At 42.9% G+C, this 23,419-nt stretch overlaps 1 protein-coding gene across 1 annotated transcript; it reads left to right on the plus strand.

The window, feature by feature from the left end:
* Positions 1–17: 17 nt before the first annotated feature.
* Positions 18–21,527, plus strand: bsnd (barttin CLCNK type accessory subunit beta). Its single transcript, XM_059984077.1, has 4 exons — positions 18–636; positions 8,589–8,689; positions 13,333–13,566; positions 14,389–21,527. Exons 1-4 carry the CDS (start codon positions 460–462, stop codon positions 14,759–14,761), a joined length of 885 nt encoding a protein of 294 aa, XP_059840060.1. The 5' UTR covers positions 18–459; the 3' UTR covers positions 14,762–21,527.
* The last annotated feature ends 1,892 nt before the right edge of the window (positions 21,528–23,419 follow it).

Raw genomic sequence — 23,419 nt, forward strand, 5'->3', positions numbered from 1 at the left:
TCCTTGCTCCTGCAAAGTGAGCATTCGTAAAACAGACTGTCAAAAACTGTATGCATTTATAAGATTGAATTTCTTCATCTGAATAATACTATTTAATAGTTTTGTAAGCATGGAGAATTATTGAATAGATTTCTACTTGATAAAAGCCTGGAGGGAAGGTTATAGCTACGTGCAATAAATTACCAGTGGTATGTGAACTTATAGAGGTATTTGTGTTCATTCCGTTCATTAGAACTGACTGGATCAAACCTGAGAGGAAATGAGTTGTTTAATCTAAACTTGTAACCTGACCAATTTAACAGCAAAATCATCAACATCAGCCTTTTGTTGATATTGGAGTAAGCCAGATCGTGCTATTGGTTCTTCACTTCAGACGGACATCGGTCTATTTGTGAATGCGGGGAAGAACGACATGTTTCAGTGAACTGTTTCTGATAACCGACCCACTGGCCAGTGGAAATGGCAGAGGACAAGACTTTTTCCTACAGTCTTATTGTCCTGGGATTCTTCCTAATAATGGTTGGAATGTTCATTATGAATGTGGATAAGCCTGGAGTCTATGGTACCTTCTGTTCCATTGGGATCGTGATGATCACTGGGGGGATTATCTGGGCCATTTGTCTGTGTTATCCACAGGTATGAAAAAGATTTAATCCTTTCAAAAAATAGTGACGTATTTTTAGAGTGAATATCAGGAGGCAGCTGGAACATTTCCACCAAGAGAGAAGATAAATTTTGGAGAGAAATGTAATTGAGGACCAGTTCAAGATATAATGAGCTTAAAGGTTGAAATAAGTGTGTATGGAATGTTAGCATGCAAAGCTTATTCAACAGAATGAAAATTACCACCATTCTGACTATTTATTTCATTTGCACTGGTCTTTTTTAAGAGGACATATTTTAAAAGATTGCTGCTAGTTCCTTAAAGTGAGACCAGTATTTATTACAAACAAGAGAAAATCTGCAGATGCTAGAAATCCAAGCAGCACACACAAAATGCTGGAGGAACTCAACAGGCCAGGCAGCATCTATGGAAAAGAGTAAACAATCAATGTTTTGGGCCGAGACCCTTTGGCAGAAAGTACAATCCTGCTGAAGGATCTCTGCCTGAAACATCGACTGTATTCTTTTCCATATATGTTGCCTGGCCTGCTAAGGTCCTCCAGCATTTTGTGTGTGTTCCAGGATTTACGTTTTCCCTTTCTGTAGTGACAGTATAAAGCAATGACAGGAACTTGATTTGTTATTTTATTCCTAAAACAGACGATTGTTTAGTATAAACTGTCCTATAAAGACTGAAGTTCAAGTGCAAACAGCCTTGCTTGGGCCATCTGTATTACTGTCAGAAGGACAAAAATAACTAGGAAATCTCTGCTTTGTTCTTTTTTTAATTCAAATATTTTAGCAGATATATGCAGCAGCTCTTTAAAAATATTGCAAAACTTGATGTTGGTGCTAGGTATTACAATTGAGTATGATTTACACTTTTACAGAAACACTTACACACCTATTTCTTCTCAGCTGGATGGTGTCGGAAAGGGAAGAACTCTCCCTCTCATGGCAAGCTAAACACAATCTAATATCCTCCATCTAATTCTCATTCCAATAATTTACCATAATTTACTTTTTCATATACTTAGATAAATTAGGTTGCCATGCCTGTTACAGCAGGTCACCCAGATTAACTTCTTACAAGTCGGAGAAGGTCCTGTATGTCGTGGAGAGCTATAAACTCTTGCTGAGAAAGATATTGTGATAGGGAGCACTTTACTGTTAACAAGCTACTGACAGAATGTTACCTTCTTATCCTGGCATCTCAGCAGCAAACTGCTTAGCTCCTGCCTATCTCCTTCATCCAAGAGAGATGAGGTTCAGGTGCTTTGCATCTTCTTCTCCTCAGTCCTGCTGCAGAAATGTGTGGCACTGGCAGGGGAAATCAGGGTCAAGGGCGCTCATGAAGATCAAACATCCAAGACTAGGAGCTGCTTGAAATTACTACTACTCAGGCATCTGCACAGGTTAGGTTTGCTGAACCTCAGTCTCTACCCATCTAACAGGAATCACATGCCACTCACGTCCAAATCATCACCTGCAACCTATTTAAACCCAGCTCTCATCCACAGTCCCTGTTCACACATTGAACCAGCCAGCCTCAACCAGTTGCTCCTAGCCTTCAGTTTCCTGGTTGCCTTGTCATGTTAAGTATCTGTTCTCTCTCCCATTTTCTCTCTTGTTTTGTGGCCCTTTGTAGCTTGTTATTTTGCCATTTATTATTAAAGTGATCTTTCACCGCTGAATCATCTTCACAGCTTTGTGTTTGGGTCAAGCTTCCTCTACATTTCCCGATAGGATGGGTGAGCCAGCAATTGATCCTGCAGAGTTTCCTCACCTGAAGAAGGTCATTCGCCAACAAAAGTACATGATCCAGAAGCGGCAGAAAATCATTGACCTTCTGCTGGCCACTCTCAACCAGCTCTCCATCTCATTACAGCAACCCCACGCAAGTCAACCTCCTCCCTCAGAGCCCCGGATTCTAGTGCCTGAAGACTTCAACAGATCCCTAACCCAATGCCACAACATTCTGTCCCTGTGCGTCTTGCACCTTGAGCTGCAGCCATCTCTGTATTCCACAAACCAAGCCAAGACTGTGTTCATGTCTCTCTTGACTGTGTGGTCGCTGACCTGGGCTGCCACTAAATGGGACCATGAAACCACCATCTGCAATAAGAATGCGGATTTCACTGCTGAGATACATTGGGTTCATGACTATCTGGGAAGTGGAAGAGAGGCAGCGGATTGGATACTTCATCTGTCTCCAGGCTCACGATTGGCGCTGGGTTACACCATGGAACTCAAGAGCCTTGTGGCAGAGTATAGTTCAAATGCAGAAGCACTGCTGGCCCATTATCATCATGGCCTCTTGGAGTGTTTGAAAGTTGAACAGCCTACCTGGGAGATGCCCAACAACCTTGAATGGTTCACCACTCTGGCCCTCTGCATTATAAGTGTATAATGGAATGACCCACCAGATCACTAGTCAGAACCCCATTTCAGGCTTCAGGACCCTCATCAACACTGCCTCCAGAACCTATGCAGTTAGGGAGGGTTTCCTTAACCTCCTAATACTGTGAGAGTCAATGGAAAATCAACTTGTGTGCTTACTTCAGAGCAGCCGATCACCCATGCATCAAATGCTCACTGCATCCGAGAAAATGGCACCACCAGGTGGAGATGAGGGGCTGTCTATCTTCTAAGACATGCTACACATTCTAATCTTCTACAAGGACCTCCAAGACCACATCTGTCGTAGCCATTCAGTCCTTCAGTCTGTTCTCAAAAACCTACTCTATTGCAAGTTAGAGAAATGCCGGTTCCACACCCCAGCCATTTCCTTCCTGGGTTATGTCCTTTCACCCAAGTCATCACCATGGACTGAGAGAAAGAGTGTGGCATTGTTGAATGGCCCCCACCATTCTCCCTCAAACAGCTGCACAGCTTCTCCAACTTTTACCACCGTTTTATCAGGTTTCAAATAGAGGGCTATGCAGTAGAGAAATTCTAGGCAGTTTCTGGAGTAGGTTGCATGGTCGGCACAACATTGTGGGCCGAAAGGCCTGTAATGTGCTGTAGATTTCTGCTTATAACTACTACCAAATTGCTGCTACTCTCACCTTCCTGACCAAGTCACCTACTTCACATACAACCTAGTCTGCTGCCATGGTCCACGCTTCCAAAGAGCTCAGGAAGTGTTTCACCACCACTCTCATTCTTTGCCATCTGGTCCCCTCTGGTGGAGGCTGTCACATCTGATGTGGGAACTGGGGCTATCCTCTTCCAGTGAAAACCAAAGAGGAAGGCACACCCTTGCGCTGCCTTCTTAAGACAATACAATATATTAGGCCATTTGGCCCATCGAGTCTGCTCCACCATTTCATCATGGCTGATCAATTTTCCCTCTCAGCCCCAATTTCCTGTCTGCTTCCCATATTCCTTCATGCCCTGACTAATCAAGAAGCTATCAGCCTCTGCCTTAAATATACATATAGACTTGACATCCGCAGCCGCCTATGGAAACAGATTCCATAGATTCATCACACTCTGGCTAAAGAAATTGCTCTTCATCTCCATTCTAAAAACACACCCCTCTATTCTGAGGCTGTGTTCGCTGGTCTTAGACTCACCCAGCAGAGAAAACATCCTCTCTGCATCCACTCTAACAAGGTCTTTCACTAGTTGATAGGTTTCAATGAGGTCACCCCTCATTCTTCTGAAATCCAATGAGGACAGGTCCAGATTCATCGAACACTTCTTAGATGACAAGCCTTTCAATCCTGGGATCAGTTTTGTGAACCTTCTTTGAATCCTCTCCAATGTCAGCACATCCTTTGTTAGATAAGGGGCTCAAAACTGCTCACAATACTCCAACTGAGGACTCACCAGTGCTTTAAAATGCCTCTGCCTTACATCCTTGCTTTTATATTCTAGTCCTCTTGAAGTAAGTGCTAACATCATATTTGCCTTCCTCACCAATGACTCGACCTGGAAATTAACCTTTGGGGAATCCTGCATGAGGACTCCCAAATCCCTTTGCTCCACAATGTTTTGTATTTTATTTCCATTTAGAAAATAGTTTACCATTTCATTTCTTCTACCAAAGTGCATGACCATTCATTTCCTGATGCTCTATTCCATCTGCCAATTTCATTGTACATTCTCTTAAACTGTCTAAATCCTTCTGTAGCCTTTCTACTTCCTCAAAAGAGCCTGCCCCTCCACCTATCTTCATATCATCTACATACTTTCCACAAAGCAAACTCTTCCATCATCCAAATCATTGGCATATAATGAAAAAGAAGCAGTCCCCGAGGAACACCACTTGTCACTGGCAACCAACCAGAAAAGGCTCCCTTCATTCCCACACTTTGCCTCCTGCCAATCAGCCACTGCTTTAACCATGCTAGTACCACTTCTGTAGTACCGTGGGTGTCACCTTCTGAAAGTCCAACTATGTAACATCCAACAATTCTCCTTTGTCTATCCTGCTTCTTATTTTTTCAAAGAATTCCAACTGATTTGTTTGACAAGATTTTCCCTTTCAGAAACCATACTGACAATGGCCTGTTTTATCACGTGCCTTCAAGTACCCCCAAATCACTTCCTTAACAATTGACTCCAGCATCTTCCCAATCACTGAGCTCTGAATAACTACCCTATAATTTCCTTTCTTCTGCCTCTCTCCCTTCTTGAAGAGTGGAGTAACATTTGCATTCTTCCATTCCTCTGGAGTTTTGCCAGAATCATTTGGTTTTTGAAAGAATTACTAATGCCTCCACAATCTCTTCAGCCACCTCTTTCAGAATCCTAGGGTGTACACCATTTGGTCCAGGTGACTTCAGACCTTTCAGCTTCCCAAGAACCTTCTCCCTAGTAATGGTAACTTCACACACGTCTACCCGCTGACACTCTCAATCTTCCAGCATACTGCTAGTGTCTTCCATAATAAAGACTGATGCAAAATACTTATTAAGCTCAACTGCCATTTCCTTGCCCCCATTACTACCTCCCCAGCATCATTTTCCTGTGGTCCGATATCTACTTTCACATCTCTTTTACACTTTATGTATCAGAAAAAATTTTGTTTCCTCTTTAATATTATTGGCTAGCTTACCTTCATGTTTCATCTTTTTCTTCTTAATGACTTTTTTAGTTGTCTTTTGTTGGGTTTTTAAAAAACTTCCCAGTCCTCTAACTTCCCACGAATCTTTGCTCTATTATATGCCCTCTCTTTGGCTTTTATGTTGGCTTCAACTTCTCTTGTTAGCCACGATTGTCATCTTGCCTTTAGAATACTACTTCCTTTTTGAGATGTATAATTCCTGCACCTTCAAAATTGCTTCCAAAATTTTCAGCTATTGCTGCTCTGCTGTCAACCCTGCCAGTGTTCTTTTCCAATCAATTCTGGCCAGCTCCTCTCTCATGCCTCTGTAATTCCCTTTACTCCACTGTAACACTGATGCATCTGATGTTAGATTCTCCTCAAATTGCAGGATGAATTGTATCATATTATGATCGCTTACTCCTAAGGATTCCTTTACCTTAAGTTCTCTAATCAATTTTGGCTCATTGCACATCAGCCAATCCTGAATAGCTGATCCCCTAGTGGGCTCAACCTTGAGCTGCTCTAAAAAGTCATCTCATAAGCATTCTAGAAAATCCTCCTCTTGGAACCAGCATTAATCTGATTTTCCTAATCTACCTGCATATTGAAATCCCCCGTGACTGTCATAACATTGCCCTTTTGGCATGCATTTGCTACCTCCCATTGTAATTTGTAGACTACATCTTTACTACTGTTTGTGGACTGTATATAACTCTAATCAGGGTCTTTTTATCTTTATTGTTCCTTAGCTCTACTCACAACAATTCAACACTTTCCAATCCTTGCACTGATTCAACTCTACACAGCACCATTATAGATTAGGAGACAGGGAGATACTCGTCATTAAATGGGCCTTGGAAGAATGGAGGCATTGGCTAATGGGGAACATTGAGCCCTTGCTGATCTGAACTGATCACTAGAAACTCACCCACCAGCTGAACCCACACCAGACTCCTTGTGCCCAATGCTTCGAGCAAATCGACTTCACCTCCTGCTGATCCAGCTCCAAGAGCACTAGCCAGCTGAAATGAAGATCGATTCTCAGCATATCATTCCATTCATGTAGATCCTTGTCCTGATCATTTGGGATCTTGTAAACCAGATCCTGCAGTAAGAGCCTGCTCTGACCTACACACCTGACATACCAACGGGTATGTGTCAGCAGCCTTATGCACTTCAGTGGGTCTACTCCTCACTCCTCTGTGGCCATCCAGGCACATGATGGACCCTGAATTTTCTGTGACATGGTTCTGGTGGCCCACCATGATCACCAATATACATCAGTTTATCACTGCCGTCAATTTGCCCAGTCCTTTTCCTCCACCAGAAGCCCCCTGGGCTCCTGCAGCCCCTCCTAGTCCCATGACACCTGTGGTCTCACATCGTCATGAATTTCATCACAGGTTTCCCACATTTCGACGTGGCCACAGACAGTGGTGGACCAGTTCTCTGGGGCAGCCCACTTCATTGCCCTCCCCAAACTTCCACCAACCACTGAAACGGTGGACCTAGTTCTCCAACATGTAGTTCGCTTGTAGTTGCCTCAGGACGTTGTCTCAGACCGGGACACACAATCCCTTTCCCGCTTCCGGCGAGCCCTCTGCTTCCTCCTCCACACCTCAGTGATTTTGTCCTGTGGCTATCATCCACAGACAGTCAGTCAAAAAGGGCCAAGTGGAGAAGTTTCTGCAAAGTTTCTTTAACTCTTCCACAAGGAAGAAGGATCTGCTCTGGGCCGAATTGTCCCACAATCTGAACGCCTCCTCTGCCATAGCTTTGTTATCCTCTTAAGCATTTCATGACTACCAACCATCATTGTTTCCTATGGATAGTGGAGGTCCCATTCACCACAGCGGTTGTTTGCTGAGACTGGCATGCTTGGAAGAAGTTACAGAGGGCCATCCTAGCTGCCAACCATGCCTATTGCCACCAGGCCAACTGCCAGCATTGCCCAGCCAGACTACTCTGGCCGGGGGACCGTGTCTTGCTGTCCACCCAAGATCTGCCCCTGGCACATTGACTCCCACAAGCTCTCACCCCAGCTCACTGGTGTCTAACATTAGCCATCACATAAATCCAATCACTTCCCATCTCCAGCTGCTGCCACCCCTCAGGATCACACATACAATCCACGTGTCCTGCCTCAAGCCCATTGCCCACGAACCACTCAATGCACTTGAGTCCGCACCTCTAGGTTGGTCCAGAGTGCACAGATGACCAGTTGATGAATTCACATCATCATGGACAGGGTGTGTAGTATCTGGTCGACTGGGAAGGGCACAGCCTGGAAGTGAGGTCTTGGGTGCTGTTCAGTTTCACCTAGGATCCCGACACCCTTTAAGGAGTTCTACTGGACCTTCCAGATTGCCCTGGGCTGGTGGGTGCCAGGTGTTGGAAGAGTGGAGTCCTGTCAGGCCTCTCCCAGTCTCCACCCAGCTGACAGGAATCACCTGCCACTCATTTCCAATTCATCTCCTGCAACCTACTTAACCCCAGGCCTCATCTGCGGAACTTATTCACCCATCGAACCAGCCAGCCTCAACCGGTTGCTCCTGACCTTCTCTCTTGTTTTGTTGTTCCTCATACTTGATTGTTTTGTAGTTTATTATTAAAAAAAAGACCACACACCATTAAACTGTCTCTGCAGCTCTGCATTTGGGTCAAGCCTCCTCTATACTTCCTGACACATAGCTGTCCATTTTGTACCAGAACACTGCTGACCAACAAGATAATAAAAGAGTTTAAGTTAGGTCACTCCACTCTTACATTACATTATATTAACACTAAGAGTGGAATAAGAAGTAGGTGGCTCTGATGTTCTTAACCTTATATCTAACATGGTGAACAATGCATGTTTTTAATTTAAGAATAATATTGATTTACAATGTAGTTTGTTTGTGATTTTCTGATAGACAGTCTTCTTTTGTAGATTCAGTTTGCCCCGGCTGTCTCACCAGAAACCAAGCTCTTGTTCCCAAAGCATCAACTTCCAGCCTCAGTGTTGGAAAGTGAAGTACCTCTGAAAACAAGGTAATTCATCCTGCTTGTGGGTCGTGGATCAATGATGAAAATCTTTGGTTCAGAGGTCTGTAGTAAATCTGAAATTTTTTATAAAGAGGGAAAAGCATATTTTGCAAGTAAATAATATCCTGCATAGATTTTCACCTGAAGTTTGTAAAATTTGTAGCAGGAGAATAAAAGGTGTACTACTACTCAGTGCAAAAGATATTAAAACAAAGTTTTAGATGATTTATTGATGCAGAAGATGAGGAAATATATATGTAACCCTCAGGCTTGGCCAGTACATGTTCGTCTAGGGGAAAACAACTTCTGCCCTGGCCAAACTGAGAAATATTGTTTGTGTGGATGCTTGGTGATGTGTTGCCCGGTTACAAACTCGCACTGCAAAATATCGGACAGTGCAACTGCTGTAAGTGAGGAAACAGATTCGATAGGTCTCAAGGACAAGGATTCTGGACACGCAGCCTTAGTAGTAAAGGATTTTATTTACAGAAGGCAAACCTGGGAAAATGGCGACAGAAGCAACACTATTGCGCATTGTTGGAGCTCACTGATATGGCTGTTCATCAACCATCGACCTCCTCCGAGTGTCGCTGGCCCTCGGACCCTTGCTCCTCAGTCCACTCCGTCCGGTGGTCTTCCGACTCTCTCCATTTTCATCCTATCTCTCCATCACCCTGACGAAAGGCCGTGAAAAACCCGGCTTCTAGACACACAAAAAAGAACAACATTTCCCCCATTGGATAACATGTACTCCAAAGTGCTGTTATCTCCAGCCATAACCCAAACATTGCTGCTAAAGATAAACCATTATCTTAGCAGTGGAACATTACTCAGAAGCCATTACATTAGCCTTAGCAGTGAAATCTTACAGTGTGTAATCCATAATATTGCTCAGGAGTGGAGAAGACAGCCCATCAAGCCTTTACCAGCTCTTTTGAAGAGAAATCTTTCAAAGTGAGTAGATTTCTCTTTAAAGTCAGTGACTAATGGTGTTCAGTCCTGATCATCTCACTATAGGAAGGATATGGAAGCTTTAGAGAGGGTGCAGAGGAGATTTAAGTATAATAAAACAGCCTTAATTGCACAAAGTTATCTACATCACTGCTCTCATCACATCAGTCTGATAGATCTCTTTGGTTCTATCTTCGAAGACTTCATATTCTTCAAAATGTGATGCGCAAAACTGGTAACAATACTCTATCTTTGTCTAAGCCAGTGCCTTATGACTAAAGCTGGTAATGTGGTGACAAAATATGTTATTGGACCTCAGAACCAAGAAGAGGGTAGCATTACTTTTCTGATCCATTTGATCTGGACTCCATGTATTCATTTGTTGACTCTAATAATAGTCATAATCCTAGAAGTTAAAAAGTACAGAAGATTAACTTGGATATCTGGTGTTTCAGAAGTGGTCATATCTCTAGTATACTAATAACTTGCATTTAGTCAATCATCCATCTGTTCTGAAAACATGAAATTTGGTACAGGGATTACCTGGAGGCTGAACTTATGATGTTATCATTGAGGGCTGTAGAGGTCAGGTCACTGAATATTTTTAATAGATGGATAACTTTATAGGTGGAAAAGGCATCAATGGGGTATCGGGAGAGTGTGAATATTGTATCCCTGCAGCATCCGGTGACCCTGTGACCTCTGACTCGGAGGCTGACATCAGAACATCTTTCAAGATGGTGAACTCTCGCAAGGCATCAGGCCCTGATGCTGTACCTGGTAGGGCTCTGAAAATCTGTGCCTACCAACTGACAGGAGAGTTCAACAACATTTTCAATCGCTGCAGAGGTCCCCACCTGCTTCAAAAGAGTGACAATCATACCCGTGCCTAAGAAGAGCAGGGTGAAATACCCCAGTGACCAGTTGCACTCACATCTACTGTGATGAAGTGCTTTGAGAGATTGGTTGTGGCTAGAATCCACTCCAGTCTAGGCAAGAACCTGGACCCGCTGCAATTTGCCTATCGCCACGATAGTCTGCAGTGGTTGCGATCTCACTGGCTCTGTACTCGGCCTTGGATCACCTGGACAATAGTAATACTTACTTCAAGCTGCTGTTTATTGACTACAGGTCAGCATAAAACACGAACATTCCCTCAGTACTAATCAACAAGCTCCAAAACATGGGCCTCTGTGCCTCCCTCTGCAAGTGGATCCTTGACTTCCTCACCAGACGACCACAGCCTGTACGGATGGGGGAAAAACACCTTCACGCTGACTGTCAAGACTGGCACACCTCAAGGATGGGTGCTTAGCCCCCTGTTCTACTCTCCATATCCATGACTGTGCGGCTAGCCACAGTCCAAATGCCATGTATAATTATACCGACAACTCAACTATTGTTGGCCAGATTTCAGATGGTGATGAGGAGGCGTACAGGAGCGAGATGGATCAGCTGGTAAAGTGGTGTCGCAGTAACAACCTTGCACTCAATGCCAGTAAGTCCAAGGAGTGATTGTGAACTTCAGTCCTCATCAAGGGATCAGAGCTGGAAAGAGTGAGCAGTTTCAAGTTCCTGAGTGTCAACACCTGAGGATCTATCCTGGGTTGAACACATCGATGCAATCACAAAGAAGGCATGACAGTGGCTATATTTCATTAGGCGATTGAGTAGAATTGATATGTCACCAAACACACTTGCAAATGTCTACAGATACACTTAGAGAGCATTCTAATGAGTGCATCACCGTCTGATACGGAGGGGCCACTGCAGGGGATCAGAAAAAGCTGCAGAAAGTTGTAAACTCAACCAGCTCCAGCATGGACATTAGCCTCCCAGACATCCAGGAAACTTCAAAAGGCAATGCCTCAAATAGGCAGTGTCCATCATTAAGAATCACCCAGGACATACCAGCTTCTTATTCTTACCATCAAGGAGGAGGTACAAGAGGCTGAAGACACACTCTCAATGTTTCAAGAACCGCTTCTTAAAATGGATTTCCGAATGGACAATGAACCCATGAACACCTCTTTTTGCTCTACTTATTTAATTTATTTAAAATATGTAAAAATATCTTATTTTAATTTATAGTTTTTATTACTATGTATTGCAATGTACTGCTGCTACAAAACAACAAATATCATGATATATGCCAGTGATATTAAACCTGATTCTGATGATTAATACAAGGATTCACTGCAATTGTATAAAATTGGAGAAGCCAGGTCTGGGACCAGTGATGATACTCCTAACTCGGAGTTTCTATAACATGAAGAATTAATAGCTTCGAGTTCCCAATCAAAACCCTACAATTGCATTCCACTTCCTTAAGTAACTCAGGATTTGTTGGTACCTGACTGGATCTTGAACATTACTTACTTTTGGAGAATAGACAGTCCGGATATTATTGTCAATTTTGCTTTTACCAGATTAGGTTTGCTGCTCTTTGGTCTGTTGTGGATTAATCTAATATATAGATTAACTTTATTAATTATATTTTGTATTCTTCACTTACCTCATTTGTTCAAAACCTAAATGCCTTGTTTTCTCCATCTGGGCTCACTCACTCCAGCGACCATCCTTTTCATCTTTTCTTTAATTTGGAGATACCGCATGGTAGTAGGCTCTTCTATCCCAATTAGGCCCCACTGCCCAACTGCACCCATGTGACCAGTGACCTTACTAATCCATACGTCATTTGAATGTAGGAGGAAACTGGAGCACATGGAGGAAACCCATGCTGTCATGGGGGGATGTACAAACTCCTACAGTCAGTGGTGGAACGGAATCCGTGTTGTTGGTGCTGTTACTAACTGCTGTGTTGCCATGCTTTTAACTTTGCCTGCACTGATGATAATTTCTGCATCTAATGATAGAGTTGGTTACAGTAGTCTGGGCAATGAATATCTCAGCACCTAGTCTCTTAGTTACTGGAGAATAGTTGATAATTTAAACTAGCAAAACACCTAATAAAAGTCTGGATAGGCCACATTTGGCACATTGCATTCTCTTCATGTTGTCCCTTTGTAAAGAAGATGTGGAGGCTCTGGAGAGTGTACAGAAGAGATTTGCCAAGATGATGGCTGGATCAGAGTGATATGTTACACGAAGAGGTTGTAAAAATGTGGATTGCTTTCTCAGGAGTGTCTGAAGATGAGGGAGACCTGGTGGAAGTTGTAAGAAAGCCATAGATAGAGTAGGCAGCCAGATATATGAGGTGAGGGGGCAGGGGTAATTCTGAAAGAGATGTGTGGGCCGCTTCATTTTTTAAACCCCAGTAATGGTTTCCTGAAATGTTGAGACGGCAGTGACAGAATAGAAGTGATCAAAAGGCTCTTAGATAGCACACAAATGTGCAGAGAGTGGAGGGATATGGGCATTGTATAGGCAGAAGGATTCAGCACAGTTAAGACACTTAAATACCAGTTTAATTTGTTCTATCCAACATGGCCTGTTCCTGTATATACTATTCTATGTTCTATACTATTCTATGTTCTATACCGTATAACTAAGTTACTTGGTTCCTAAAATAATTCAGATTAGTAAAAAACATTTCCTAGAGTGGCTTTTTCTGCAGATACAAACAATGCCTGTAAGCTTCTACACTGAAACACTGCATCAGCAAACCCAGGCCAGTCCCTTACATTGTTATGCTACCAACCTATATTGCATAAGTGCTGACTCTCTTCCTCTTCCAGCTCCTGTGAACAGGCTACACAGTATGAGCAAACTCTTCATAACTACGAGAAGGACCACTTAACAGTAAGCAGTGAGCTGCCAGATGTGCATGCCCCTCTTACCTCACTCCAACCTGAACAGTTGGACGGAGAGGGTCACTCATCCCTGAAGGCAGAAGTTCTGGTCCACAAAGACTCTGGGAATGAAGGAGAAACGTGCTCCAGCTGGAATGACATAACAGTTTTTGATGGAAAGTGAGTTCTCCTTTTTAAAGTGCTTTTTACATTTCATGCACCTCACCCCACCTACCTACCTACACCCTCACCTGGTTCCCCCATCACCTGCCAGTTTGTACTCCTTCCCCTCCCACCACTTTCTTATTCTGGCTTCTTCCCCCTTTTCCAGTCCTGATGAAAGGTCTGGATCCAAAACGAAAGTTGTTTATTCCTCTCCATACAAGCTGCCTGACTTGCTGAGTTCCTCCAGCATTTTGTGGGTGTTAAACTTCATTTCCTTTTTCTCCTGGTTGTGCATCTTGCTAAATGAACACCATTTCCCAACTAAGCCTGAACCACTTACCAGATTCAAATTGACTGTTGAAGTTGTAAAATTTGGGGGGGGGGAAAGAAACTAATTTCAAAAACAAAAAGTGGCTTAATCACGTCATGTTCAGGAAATGTTACATATCACATTGATAATAATAATATTGAAAGAGACCTTTATCAAGATCTCTACTTCAAATTTAGAGTTTGAAAACTCCGAAATAATCCATTCCAGCCAGTAATTATTCTCACTGTCAGATTTAGAGTCCAGGACGTGTTTTCACAGTTCAGAAGCAGGAGTCATTTCCAAAAGGAAATTGAGTATTACTTGTGGGGTTGACTAATATTGCCTGTAAGTCCATGAGTTTGGTGTTTAAAGAAGATGTAGGACTTGCATTAACGCATACCCCTGAGACCCAAAGCATATTTATATCCAATACACACAGATTTATTTAATCATCTCCTAGCGAGGTATCAACTGACAAATTCAAAGTTCATGTAAAGTTTCACTGGCTTTTCTCTGTCCATTTACAGAAAGGCAGGAGGGTACATAATAGCTCCACTTGCCACCTTCCAAGAGGACAGTGGAATGGTCAGCTCCTCTCCCTCGAACAACTTGTCCCTCCTCGGCTACAAGTCATCTTGTTCTAGAAGCGAAGGACAGAGCCACCCAATTCAGAGTGAAAGTGCCACCAGTGACAGCTGGAGTCTGCGTACCCAGCCAGCTGCCAGCGTCTCTGGGAGTAACCAGAGAGATGTCACAAGCACTGAGCGATCAACATCCGACGAGAGTCAGAAAAGAGGCGGCCATATGGAAGATGAAATGTTTTATGGGATATGTGATGAAAGGAATCATATTTTTGAAGAATCTGAACAAGAAGTATATTACACTGAAATTCCCATGTAAAGTACACACTTGCTTCTGTTATTTATTAATTCTTGAAGTTCCCTTCAAGAATATCCCCTCCACCTGAAAATGTAAGAAATTGCAGGGATTTTTTCAGAACACCTTCAGAATTCTCCATTGGTGATACACATTATAACGTTACATTTCGCAATAAGAATTTGCCTTGCAAAATGTTGATGTGTGCAATTTGCTGGCTGATCTGGTTCATATTTAAGCCTGAAGTTCTTTCTTTACTAATTGATAGGGCTAAATATTGAAAAACAATAATAATAACCCTAGTTAGCATCCCTGAACTGCAGCAAAGGCTAATTCAAGTGTTAATTAAAATAAACTGGTGAAATTGAAGTTCTTTAAAACCTTTTTACAGCTCAAGGTCTGATAGGAGCAGTATCTGAATGTGTTGAACTGAGTGACTTGCCACTTCAGATGGCATTTAGTCCATGGCACAAAGGAGCCGAATTAGGCCTTTCAGGCCATCAAATTTGTTCCGCCATTCCATCATGTCTAATTTATTTTCTCTCTCAAACCCATTCTCCTGCCTTCTCCCCATAAACTCTGACATCCTAACTAAGCAAGAATCTATCAGTCCTCTTTAGATATTCTCAAAGTCTTGGCCTTCACAGCATCTGCGGCAATGAATTCCACAGATACATTACACTCTGGCTAAAGAAATTCCTCCACATCTCTGATCTAAATGGATCTCCCTATATTCTGAGGCAGAAGCTCCTGATCCAAAACTTGCCCATTATAGGAAACATATTCACTCTATCTAGGTCTTTCAATATTCAATGAGTTTCAGTGAGACTCCCCCTATTCTTCACTCTTCATGCATTAACTCTTTTACCTGGAGTAATTCTCGTAACCCTTTCCAATGGCAGCACATAATTTCTTAGATAAAGGGGCCAAATCTGCTCACAATACTCCAGGGGTGCAGTCTAACCAATGCCTTATGAAGTCTCAGCATTACTTCTTTGCTGTTATTGTATATTAGACCATAAGACACAGGAGTAGCATTAGGCCATTCAGCCCATCAAGTCTGCTCCAACATTTGAACATGGTGAATACATTTCCCCCTCAACCCCTTTCTTGTGCCTAGACTTACCTTCCATGCCCTGGCTTATCAAAAATCTATCAAACTCTGCCTTAAAACACTCAATGACCGAGGCTTCACAGTTGCCTGTGGCAACAAAATTCCACAGACTCGAAGAAATTCCTCCTCATCTCTGTTCTAAATGGATGTCCCTTTATTCTGAGGTTGTGCCCTCTTGTCCTGGACTCCCCCACAGGAGAAAACATCTTCTCCACATCAACTTTTGTCTTGGCCTTTCAACATTCGAAAGGCTTCAATGAGGACCCCCCCCCCCCCACCCTTTTCATTTCCGGAATCATTTTCGTGAACCTCCTTTGAACCCTCTCCAATGTCAGCACATCCTTTCTGAGAGAAGGAGCCCAAAACTACTCAAATTACTCCAAGTGAGGCCTCACTGGTGCCTTATTGCCATACCTCAGCATTACATCCTTGTTTTTATATTCTTTTCCACTCTGTGAATGCTAACAGTGCATTTGCCTTCCTGACCACTGACTCTACCTGCAAGTTAACCTTTAGGGAATCCTACATGAGAACTCCTAAGTCTCTCTGCACCTCAGATCTTTTAATGTTCTCCCTGTTTAGAAAATTGTCTACGCTTTTATTCCTTTGCCAAAGTGCATGACCATACACTTCTAGGCACAGTATTCCATCTCTGTCCATTTTCTTAATCTGTTTAAGTCTTTCTGTGTCCTCCTTGCTCCCTCAACATTAACTGCTTCTCTCCCTATCCTTGTATCATTTGCAAACTTGGCTACAAAGCCATCAATTCTGTCATCTAAAGCATTGACATGCAACTTCAAAAGAAGCGGTCCCAAATCTGACCCCTGCAGGACACCAGTAGTCACTGGCAGACAATCAGAAAAGGCTCTCTATTCCCACTCGCTGCCTCCTGCCAAGTAGCCAATGCCCTATCCAGGCTAGTATATTTCAGACCCTGGGCTTTTATCTTTCTAAGTAGCCTCATGTGTATCACCTTGTCAAAGCGCTTTTGAAAATCCAAATACGCGACATCCACCAATTCTCTTTTGTTTGTCCTGCTTATTATTGCTTCAACGAATTCCAACAGATTTATCAGGCAAGATTTTTCCTTAAGGAAACCATACTGAATTTGGCCCGTTTTATCATGTGCCTCCAAGTACCTCAAAACCTCGTCCTTAGTAATCGGCTCCAACTGGCCTATAATTTGCTTTCTTCTGCCTCTCTCCCTTCTTGAAGAGTGTAGAGACACTTGCGATTTTCATTCTGGAGGAATGCCAAAATCTTGTGATTCTTGAAAGACTATTACTAAAGGCTCTTCAACTACTTCTTTCAGAACCTTTGTGCATAGACCAATGGGTCCAGGGGACTTATCTACCTTCATACCTTTCAGCTTCCCAAGCACCGATCCCTAGTAATTGCGACTGTACTCGTTTCTGCCCAGTGACACACTTGAATGCTTGACATCTTCCACAGTGAAGACTGATGCAAAATACTTACTCAGTTCATCCACAATTTCTTTGTCCCCCATTACTACTTCTCCAGTGTCATTGTCCAGCAGTTCAATATCTACTCTCGCCTCTCTTTTACTCTTCATATATCTGAAAAAAACTTTTGCTATCCTCTTTAATATTATTGGTTAGCTTTTCTTCTTATTTCATCTTTTCATTCCTTATAGCCTTTTCAGTTGCCTTCTGTTGGTTTGTAAAAGCTTCCCAATCCTTTAACTTACACTAATTTTTGCTCTGTTATATGCCCTCTCTTTTTAATTTTATTTTGGCTTAGACTTCCCCTGTCAGCCACAATGGTGTCATCATCCTTTAGAATACTTCCTCTTCTTCTTTGGGATATATCTATCCTGCAATTCTAGCCGCTGCTGCTCTGCCATCATCGCTGCTAGTGTTCCCTTCTAATCAACTTTGTCAGCTCCTCTCTCATGCTTCTGTAATTCCCTTTACTCCACTGTAATACTGATACATCTGACTTTAGATCCTTCCTCTCAAATTTCAGGGTAAAGTCCATCATATTATGACCACTGGCTCCTAACGGTTTCTTTACCTTAAGCTCCCTAATCATATCTGGTTCATTACATAAAATCTAATCTAGAGTTGCTGATCTCTGTAGTGGGCTCAACCACAAACTGCTCTAAAAAGCCATCTCGTTGTCATTTTACAAATTTTGTCTCTTGGAATGCAAAATCAGCAGCAGCCTGGTTTTTCCAATCTACTTGCATATTGAAACCACCCCCCCCCCAATTGCCCTTTTGCCATGCATTTTTTATCTCTAGTTGTAATTTGTAGCCCACATCCTGGCTACTGTTTGGAGGCCAGTATATAACTCCCATCAGGGTCTTTTTACCCTTGCAATTCCTTAACTCTACCAACAACGATTCTATGTCTATGGGCCCTCTGTCACCTCTTTCTAAGGATATGATTTAATTTTTTTACCAACAGAGTTACACCACCCCCATTGCTGACCTGCCTGCTTTCAATACAATGTGTATCCTTGGATGTTAAACTTCCAACTATCATCTTCTTTCAACTGCAACTCAGTGATACCCACTACATCATACCTGCCAATCTCTAACTGTGCTACAAGATTATTTACCTAATTTTGTATTCAGCTTATATTCCAGTATAAAACCTTCGGTCCTGTGTACGTCACCCTTTTTGATTTTGTTCCCCTGTTACACTGCAAATCATTCTGCCAACTGCAATTTTGCCATATCTGCCTGTCATTCCCAACAGTCTCTCTCCACACTGCTCCTGCTTGTATACCAACTGCCCCACCCTCAGCCCCATCACTCAGTTTCCCATCCCCTGCCAAACGAGTTTAAACCCTCCCCAGCAGTTCTAGTAACCAGCCCACAAGGATATTGGTCCCCCTTGGGTTCAGGTGTAATGCGTCCCTTTTGTACAGGTCATATTTTACCCAGAAGAGATCCCAATGATCCAGAAATCTGAAACTCTGCACCAGTTCCTCAGCCACACATTCATCTGCCACATCATCCTATTTTTACCCTCACTGGCATGTGGCACAGGCAGCAATCCAGAGATACTCACCCTGGAGGTCCTGCTTTTCAGCTTTCTGCCTGTATTCTCTCTTCAGGACCTCCTCCCTTTTCCTACCTATGTCAATGGTGCCAAAATGTACCAGGACTTCTGGCTGCTCACCCTGCCTCTTTCGAATGCTGTGGACCCGATTCAAGACACCCCTGACCCTGGCACCTGGGAGGCAACATATCAACTAGGTGTCTCTGTCATGTCCACAGGATCTTGTGTCTACTCCTCTAACTATTACATCCTCTATCATTACTGCAGTCCTCTTCTCCCCTCTTCCCTTCTGAGCCACAGCACCAGACTTAGACCAGAGACCCAGTTGCTACGGCTTCCCCAGTGGTTGCTCCTCCCCAACCAGAAGTATCCAAAACGGTACACTTATTATTGAGGGGGTCGACGGCGGGGGTGCTCTGCATTTGCCGCCCATTTCCTGACAGTCACCAGGTACCCATCTCCTGCAGCTTCAGGATTATCAACTCCACGTAGCTCCTCCTCAGTTTCCTTTAAGAACCAAAGGTCATCAAACTGCAGCTCCAGTTCCTTAACATGTTCTTTGAGGAGCTGCAGCTGATGTGGTTATCCAGGAGACTGGAGTTCTCTCAGAATTCCCACAATTCACACAATGAACACAACACAAGCCCCTAGAGGCATTCTCTTTGCAGTAACTATACATTAACGCGGGAAGAATGAAGAAGGAAGAACTTACCAGATACTTACCTTCTTACTGAAGCCTGATGAGCCAAAGCCTCCCCACTCCAACACTGGTCCACTCACACAACGGCCGCTCCACTTGTCCCTGCCTTATTTTTATTTTTCCTGGCTGATGAATCACAATTTGATTGGGCCACTGGGAAATGCCGGAAGTCCATGAATACCCCTTTGTAAATCTCTCTCACTGAACTGTCAGTAGCTTCTCTCTCGTTCCTGATATGACGGGGCCACCAGAACGATGCTGAAATCCTGAGAATGCTCCTTTTATAAGTCTCACTCACAGACCTGTGAGTTGTCTCCCCTCTCGTTCCCAACTCGACTGGACTGCCAGAAAAATTCTAGGCCTCTCAAATTGAATGCTAGCATTGCATTTGCCTTCTTTATCAATGACTCAACCTGTAAGTTAACATAAGGAAATTCTGCACAAGGACTCCCAGGTCCCTTTGCATCTTTGATTTTTAATTTACGGATAATCCACGTTTCTGGGTCAGGAGTCTTCTGTAGGCCAGACCAGACAAGGGTGGCAAATTTCCTCACCTGATGGTAATTGAAATGGGCTTTTATGATAATCTGAAAGTTTTTGAGGTTATCATTACCAATGCCCTTTTTACCATTTCTTCCATCATAACTACAGAAATGGTGATCTTTGGTCTTGAAATTATTATTTGATCACTTTGCAATTTGTAGATAAACATTAAACAATGAACAGCCATATTCCTCTCTTTTCCCCTGGGAGGTCATAGAAAATTCCTCCTTTTTTATTGCCACCAATACAAGGCCACAGGGGAATATTTTGTGCTTCCTGTCTCAATTTTATGATTAAAAAACCAGAATATATTGGAAATGCTCTGCAGGTCTGGCAGCATCGATGGGGAGAGAAACACACTTAATATTTGAGGTCAATTACCCTCCTTCAAAAATTAAAAATGTATATATATATGAACTTGCAGAAAGGTGGTGTTGGTGGTGGACTGGTTTTGGGGGGTTTGAAGAGAATAAAGGGAACCTCTCTCATTGGGAAAAAAATTGGGAACAGATGAGGGTTTCCCACTAGAGGGCGCTAAAGGACAATTAATGGCAACAAATCAGAATCAGGTTTATTTCGAATTAGAATCATAAATAAGGTGTAAAAGGAGAGTAAACAGAAGTGTGAATAAATTATCCTGTTGGAACTGTGAGGTATAGAACACAGCAGTTGCTAAAAATCTGTTAGCTTTAACATCAACCGCTGGGAAAATGTTAGGAAAATGTTACAGCAGAGTATGGGGAAAAATTCAAGGCAATCAGACTTATGGCTTTGTGAAGGGAAATCGTGTTTAACCCATTTATTTGAGTACTTTCAGATACAATGAGTACTGTGTCACAGGGATCAGTGCTGGGGCCTCAATGTTCTATATAAATGACTGCTAGGTTGCTGATGACATAAAGATAGATTGTGTGGGAGTAGGGAGGAAATATGTATTCCTTCCAACACTCTTGACTCGACGACTGAGTAGCCTACTCTAGCTCCAAAGTCATATAGGTCATTCCGAACTCGGTTTCTCTATCCACACATGCTGCCAGACCTTCTGAGTATCTCTACAGTTTGTTTTATTTCAGATTTCATACACTTGCAGCTGTTTGGTACCAATTCTATCCCAGTCCCAATTTGCCTTAAGGTCACAAGTTGTTGGAATTGAAAAACCCCAACTTTTTAAAAAAAAAATTCTTTCTATTACTTAAGTATAGCTGTTGTTCTGTTACAATTAGTATAACATGTTCTATTTTGATTGGAACTGAATGAAGAGAAAATAAAGTCATCTAAGCCAATTAATACTTCTAGAGAGTTATATTAAACAAGCTGGAAACACCGGCTTATTAAAATCAAATGGTTCATTGGAAGAGTGTGACATTATGCAAATAAAATGCATTTCAAATATTCTTCACTTTATTTACCTGAAAGTTTTATGGTATTAGTTTTTTGATATGGTTTCATGTCATTGGAATGTCAGGCTCCCTACTAAAAAGTCATGAGAAAATAAATGCTATGGGAGATATTGCCTGTCATCTGTAATATAGAAAGAGGAATGCAAGAAAATGAAATTGCACATGCAAAGGGATGGGAAATGAGCATATTGATTATCCAGCCTCTCCCATTGGGAGTTAGTAGAAGATGGATCTTCTTTTTGAGAACTTCCTTAAAAATATTCACTTTAATTCAGGCAATAACTTCACGTTTGAACAGTGTGCAGCAACTCAGGATGCATTGCTACATTAAATGTTTAATGAAAACAAAGGATAAATGTTTTGCAAGTTAAGTTAATACCTTTTAAAACCCCCTCATTCTCCCATTGTTTGCTGGTTTATTTTCCTAGCTAGCTATCAACTTCCAGTTAGCCTCCTCCCCTCAACTCCACCTTTTTATTCTGGCATCTTCCCCCTTCCTTCTCAGTCTCGATGAAGGGTCTCGGCATTTCCATAGATGCTGCTTGACCTGCTGAGTTCCTCCACCATTTTCTCTTGGTTGCCCTGAGATCAGTTGTCATTCCCATCAGTCTTCAGGTCCTTCTCCAGCGACACAACGTCCCTCACCGTATGGAGATGCCACATCCACAATATCCCTCATCGTATGGAAATGCCAAATCCGCAATGTCCCTCATCGTATGGAGATGCCACATCCACAATATCCCTCACCGTATGGAGATGCCACATCCACAATGTCCCTCACTGTATGGAGATGCCACATCCACAATATCCCTCACTGTATGGAGATGCCACATCCACAATATCCCTCACCGTATGGAGATGCCACATCCACAATATCCCTCATCGTATGGAGATGCCACATCCACAATATCCCTCATCGTATGGAGATGCCACATCCACAATGTCCCTCATCGTATGGAAATGCGAAATCCACAATATCCCTCATCGTATGGAAATGCCAAATCCACAATATCCCTCACTGTATGGAGATGCCACATCCACAATATCCCTCACTGTATGGAGATGCCACATCCACAATATCCCTCACTGTATGGAGATGCCACATCCACAATGTCCCTCACCATATGCAAATGCCAAATCCACAATATCACTCACTGTATGGAGATGCCACATCCACAATATCCCTCACCGTATGGAAATGCCAAATCCACAATATCCCTCACCGTATGGAGATGCCACATCCACAATATCCCTCACCGTATGAAAATGCCAAATCCACAATATCCCTCACCATATGGAGATGCCACATCCACAATATCCCTCATCGTATGGAGATGCCAAATCCACAATATCCCTCACCGTATGGAGATGCCACATCCACAATGTCCCTTACCGTATGGAGATGCCAAATCCACAATATCCCTCATCGTATGGAGATGCCAAATCCACAATGTCCCTCATCGTATGGAAATGCCAAATCCACAATATCCCTCACCGTATGGAGATGCCAAATCCGCAATGTCCCTCACCGTATGGAGATGCCACATCCACAATGTCCCTCACCGTATGGAGATGCCAAATCCGCAATGTCCCTCATCGTATGGAGATGCCAAATCCACAATGTTCCTCACTGTATGGAGATGCCAAATCCGCAATATCCCTCATCATATGGAGATGCCAAATCCGCAATGTCCCTCATCGTATGGAGATGCCAAATCCGCAATGTCCCTCACCGTATGGAGATGCCAAATCCGCAATGTCCCTCACCATTTGGAGATGCCAAATCCACAATATCCCTCACTGTATGGAGATGCCAAATCCACAATATCCCTCACCGTATGGAGATGCCACATCCACAATATCCCTCACCGTATGGAGATGCCACATCCACAATGT

This window comes from Hypanus sabinus, chromosome 11, assembly GCF_030144855.1.
Source record: "Hypanus sabinus isolate sHypSab1 chromosome 11, sHypSab1.hap1, whole genome shotgun sequence".
Lineage (NCBI taxonomy): Eukaryota > Metazoa > Chordata > Chondrichthyes > Myliobatiformes > Dasyatidae > Hypanus > Hypanus sabinus.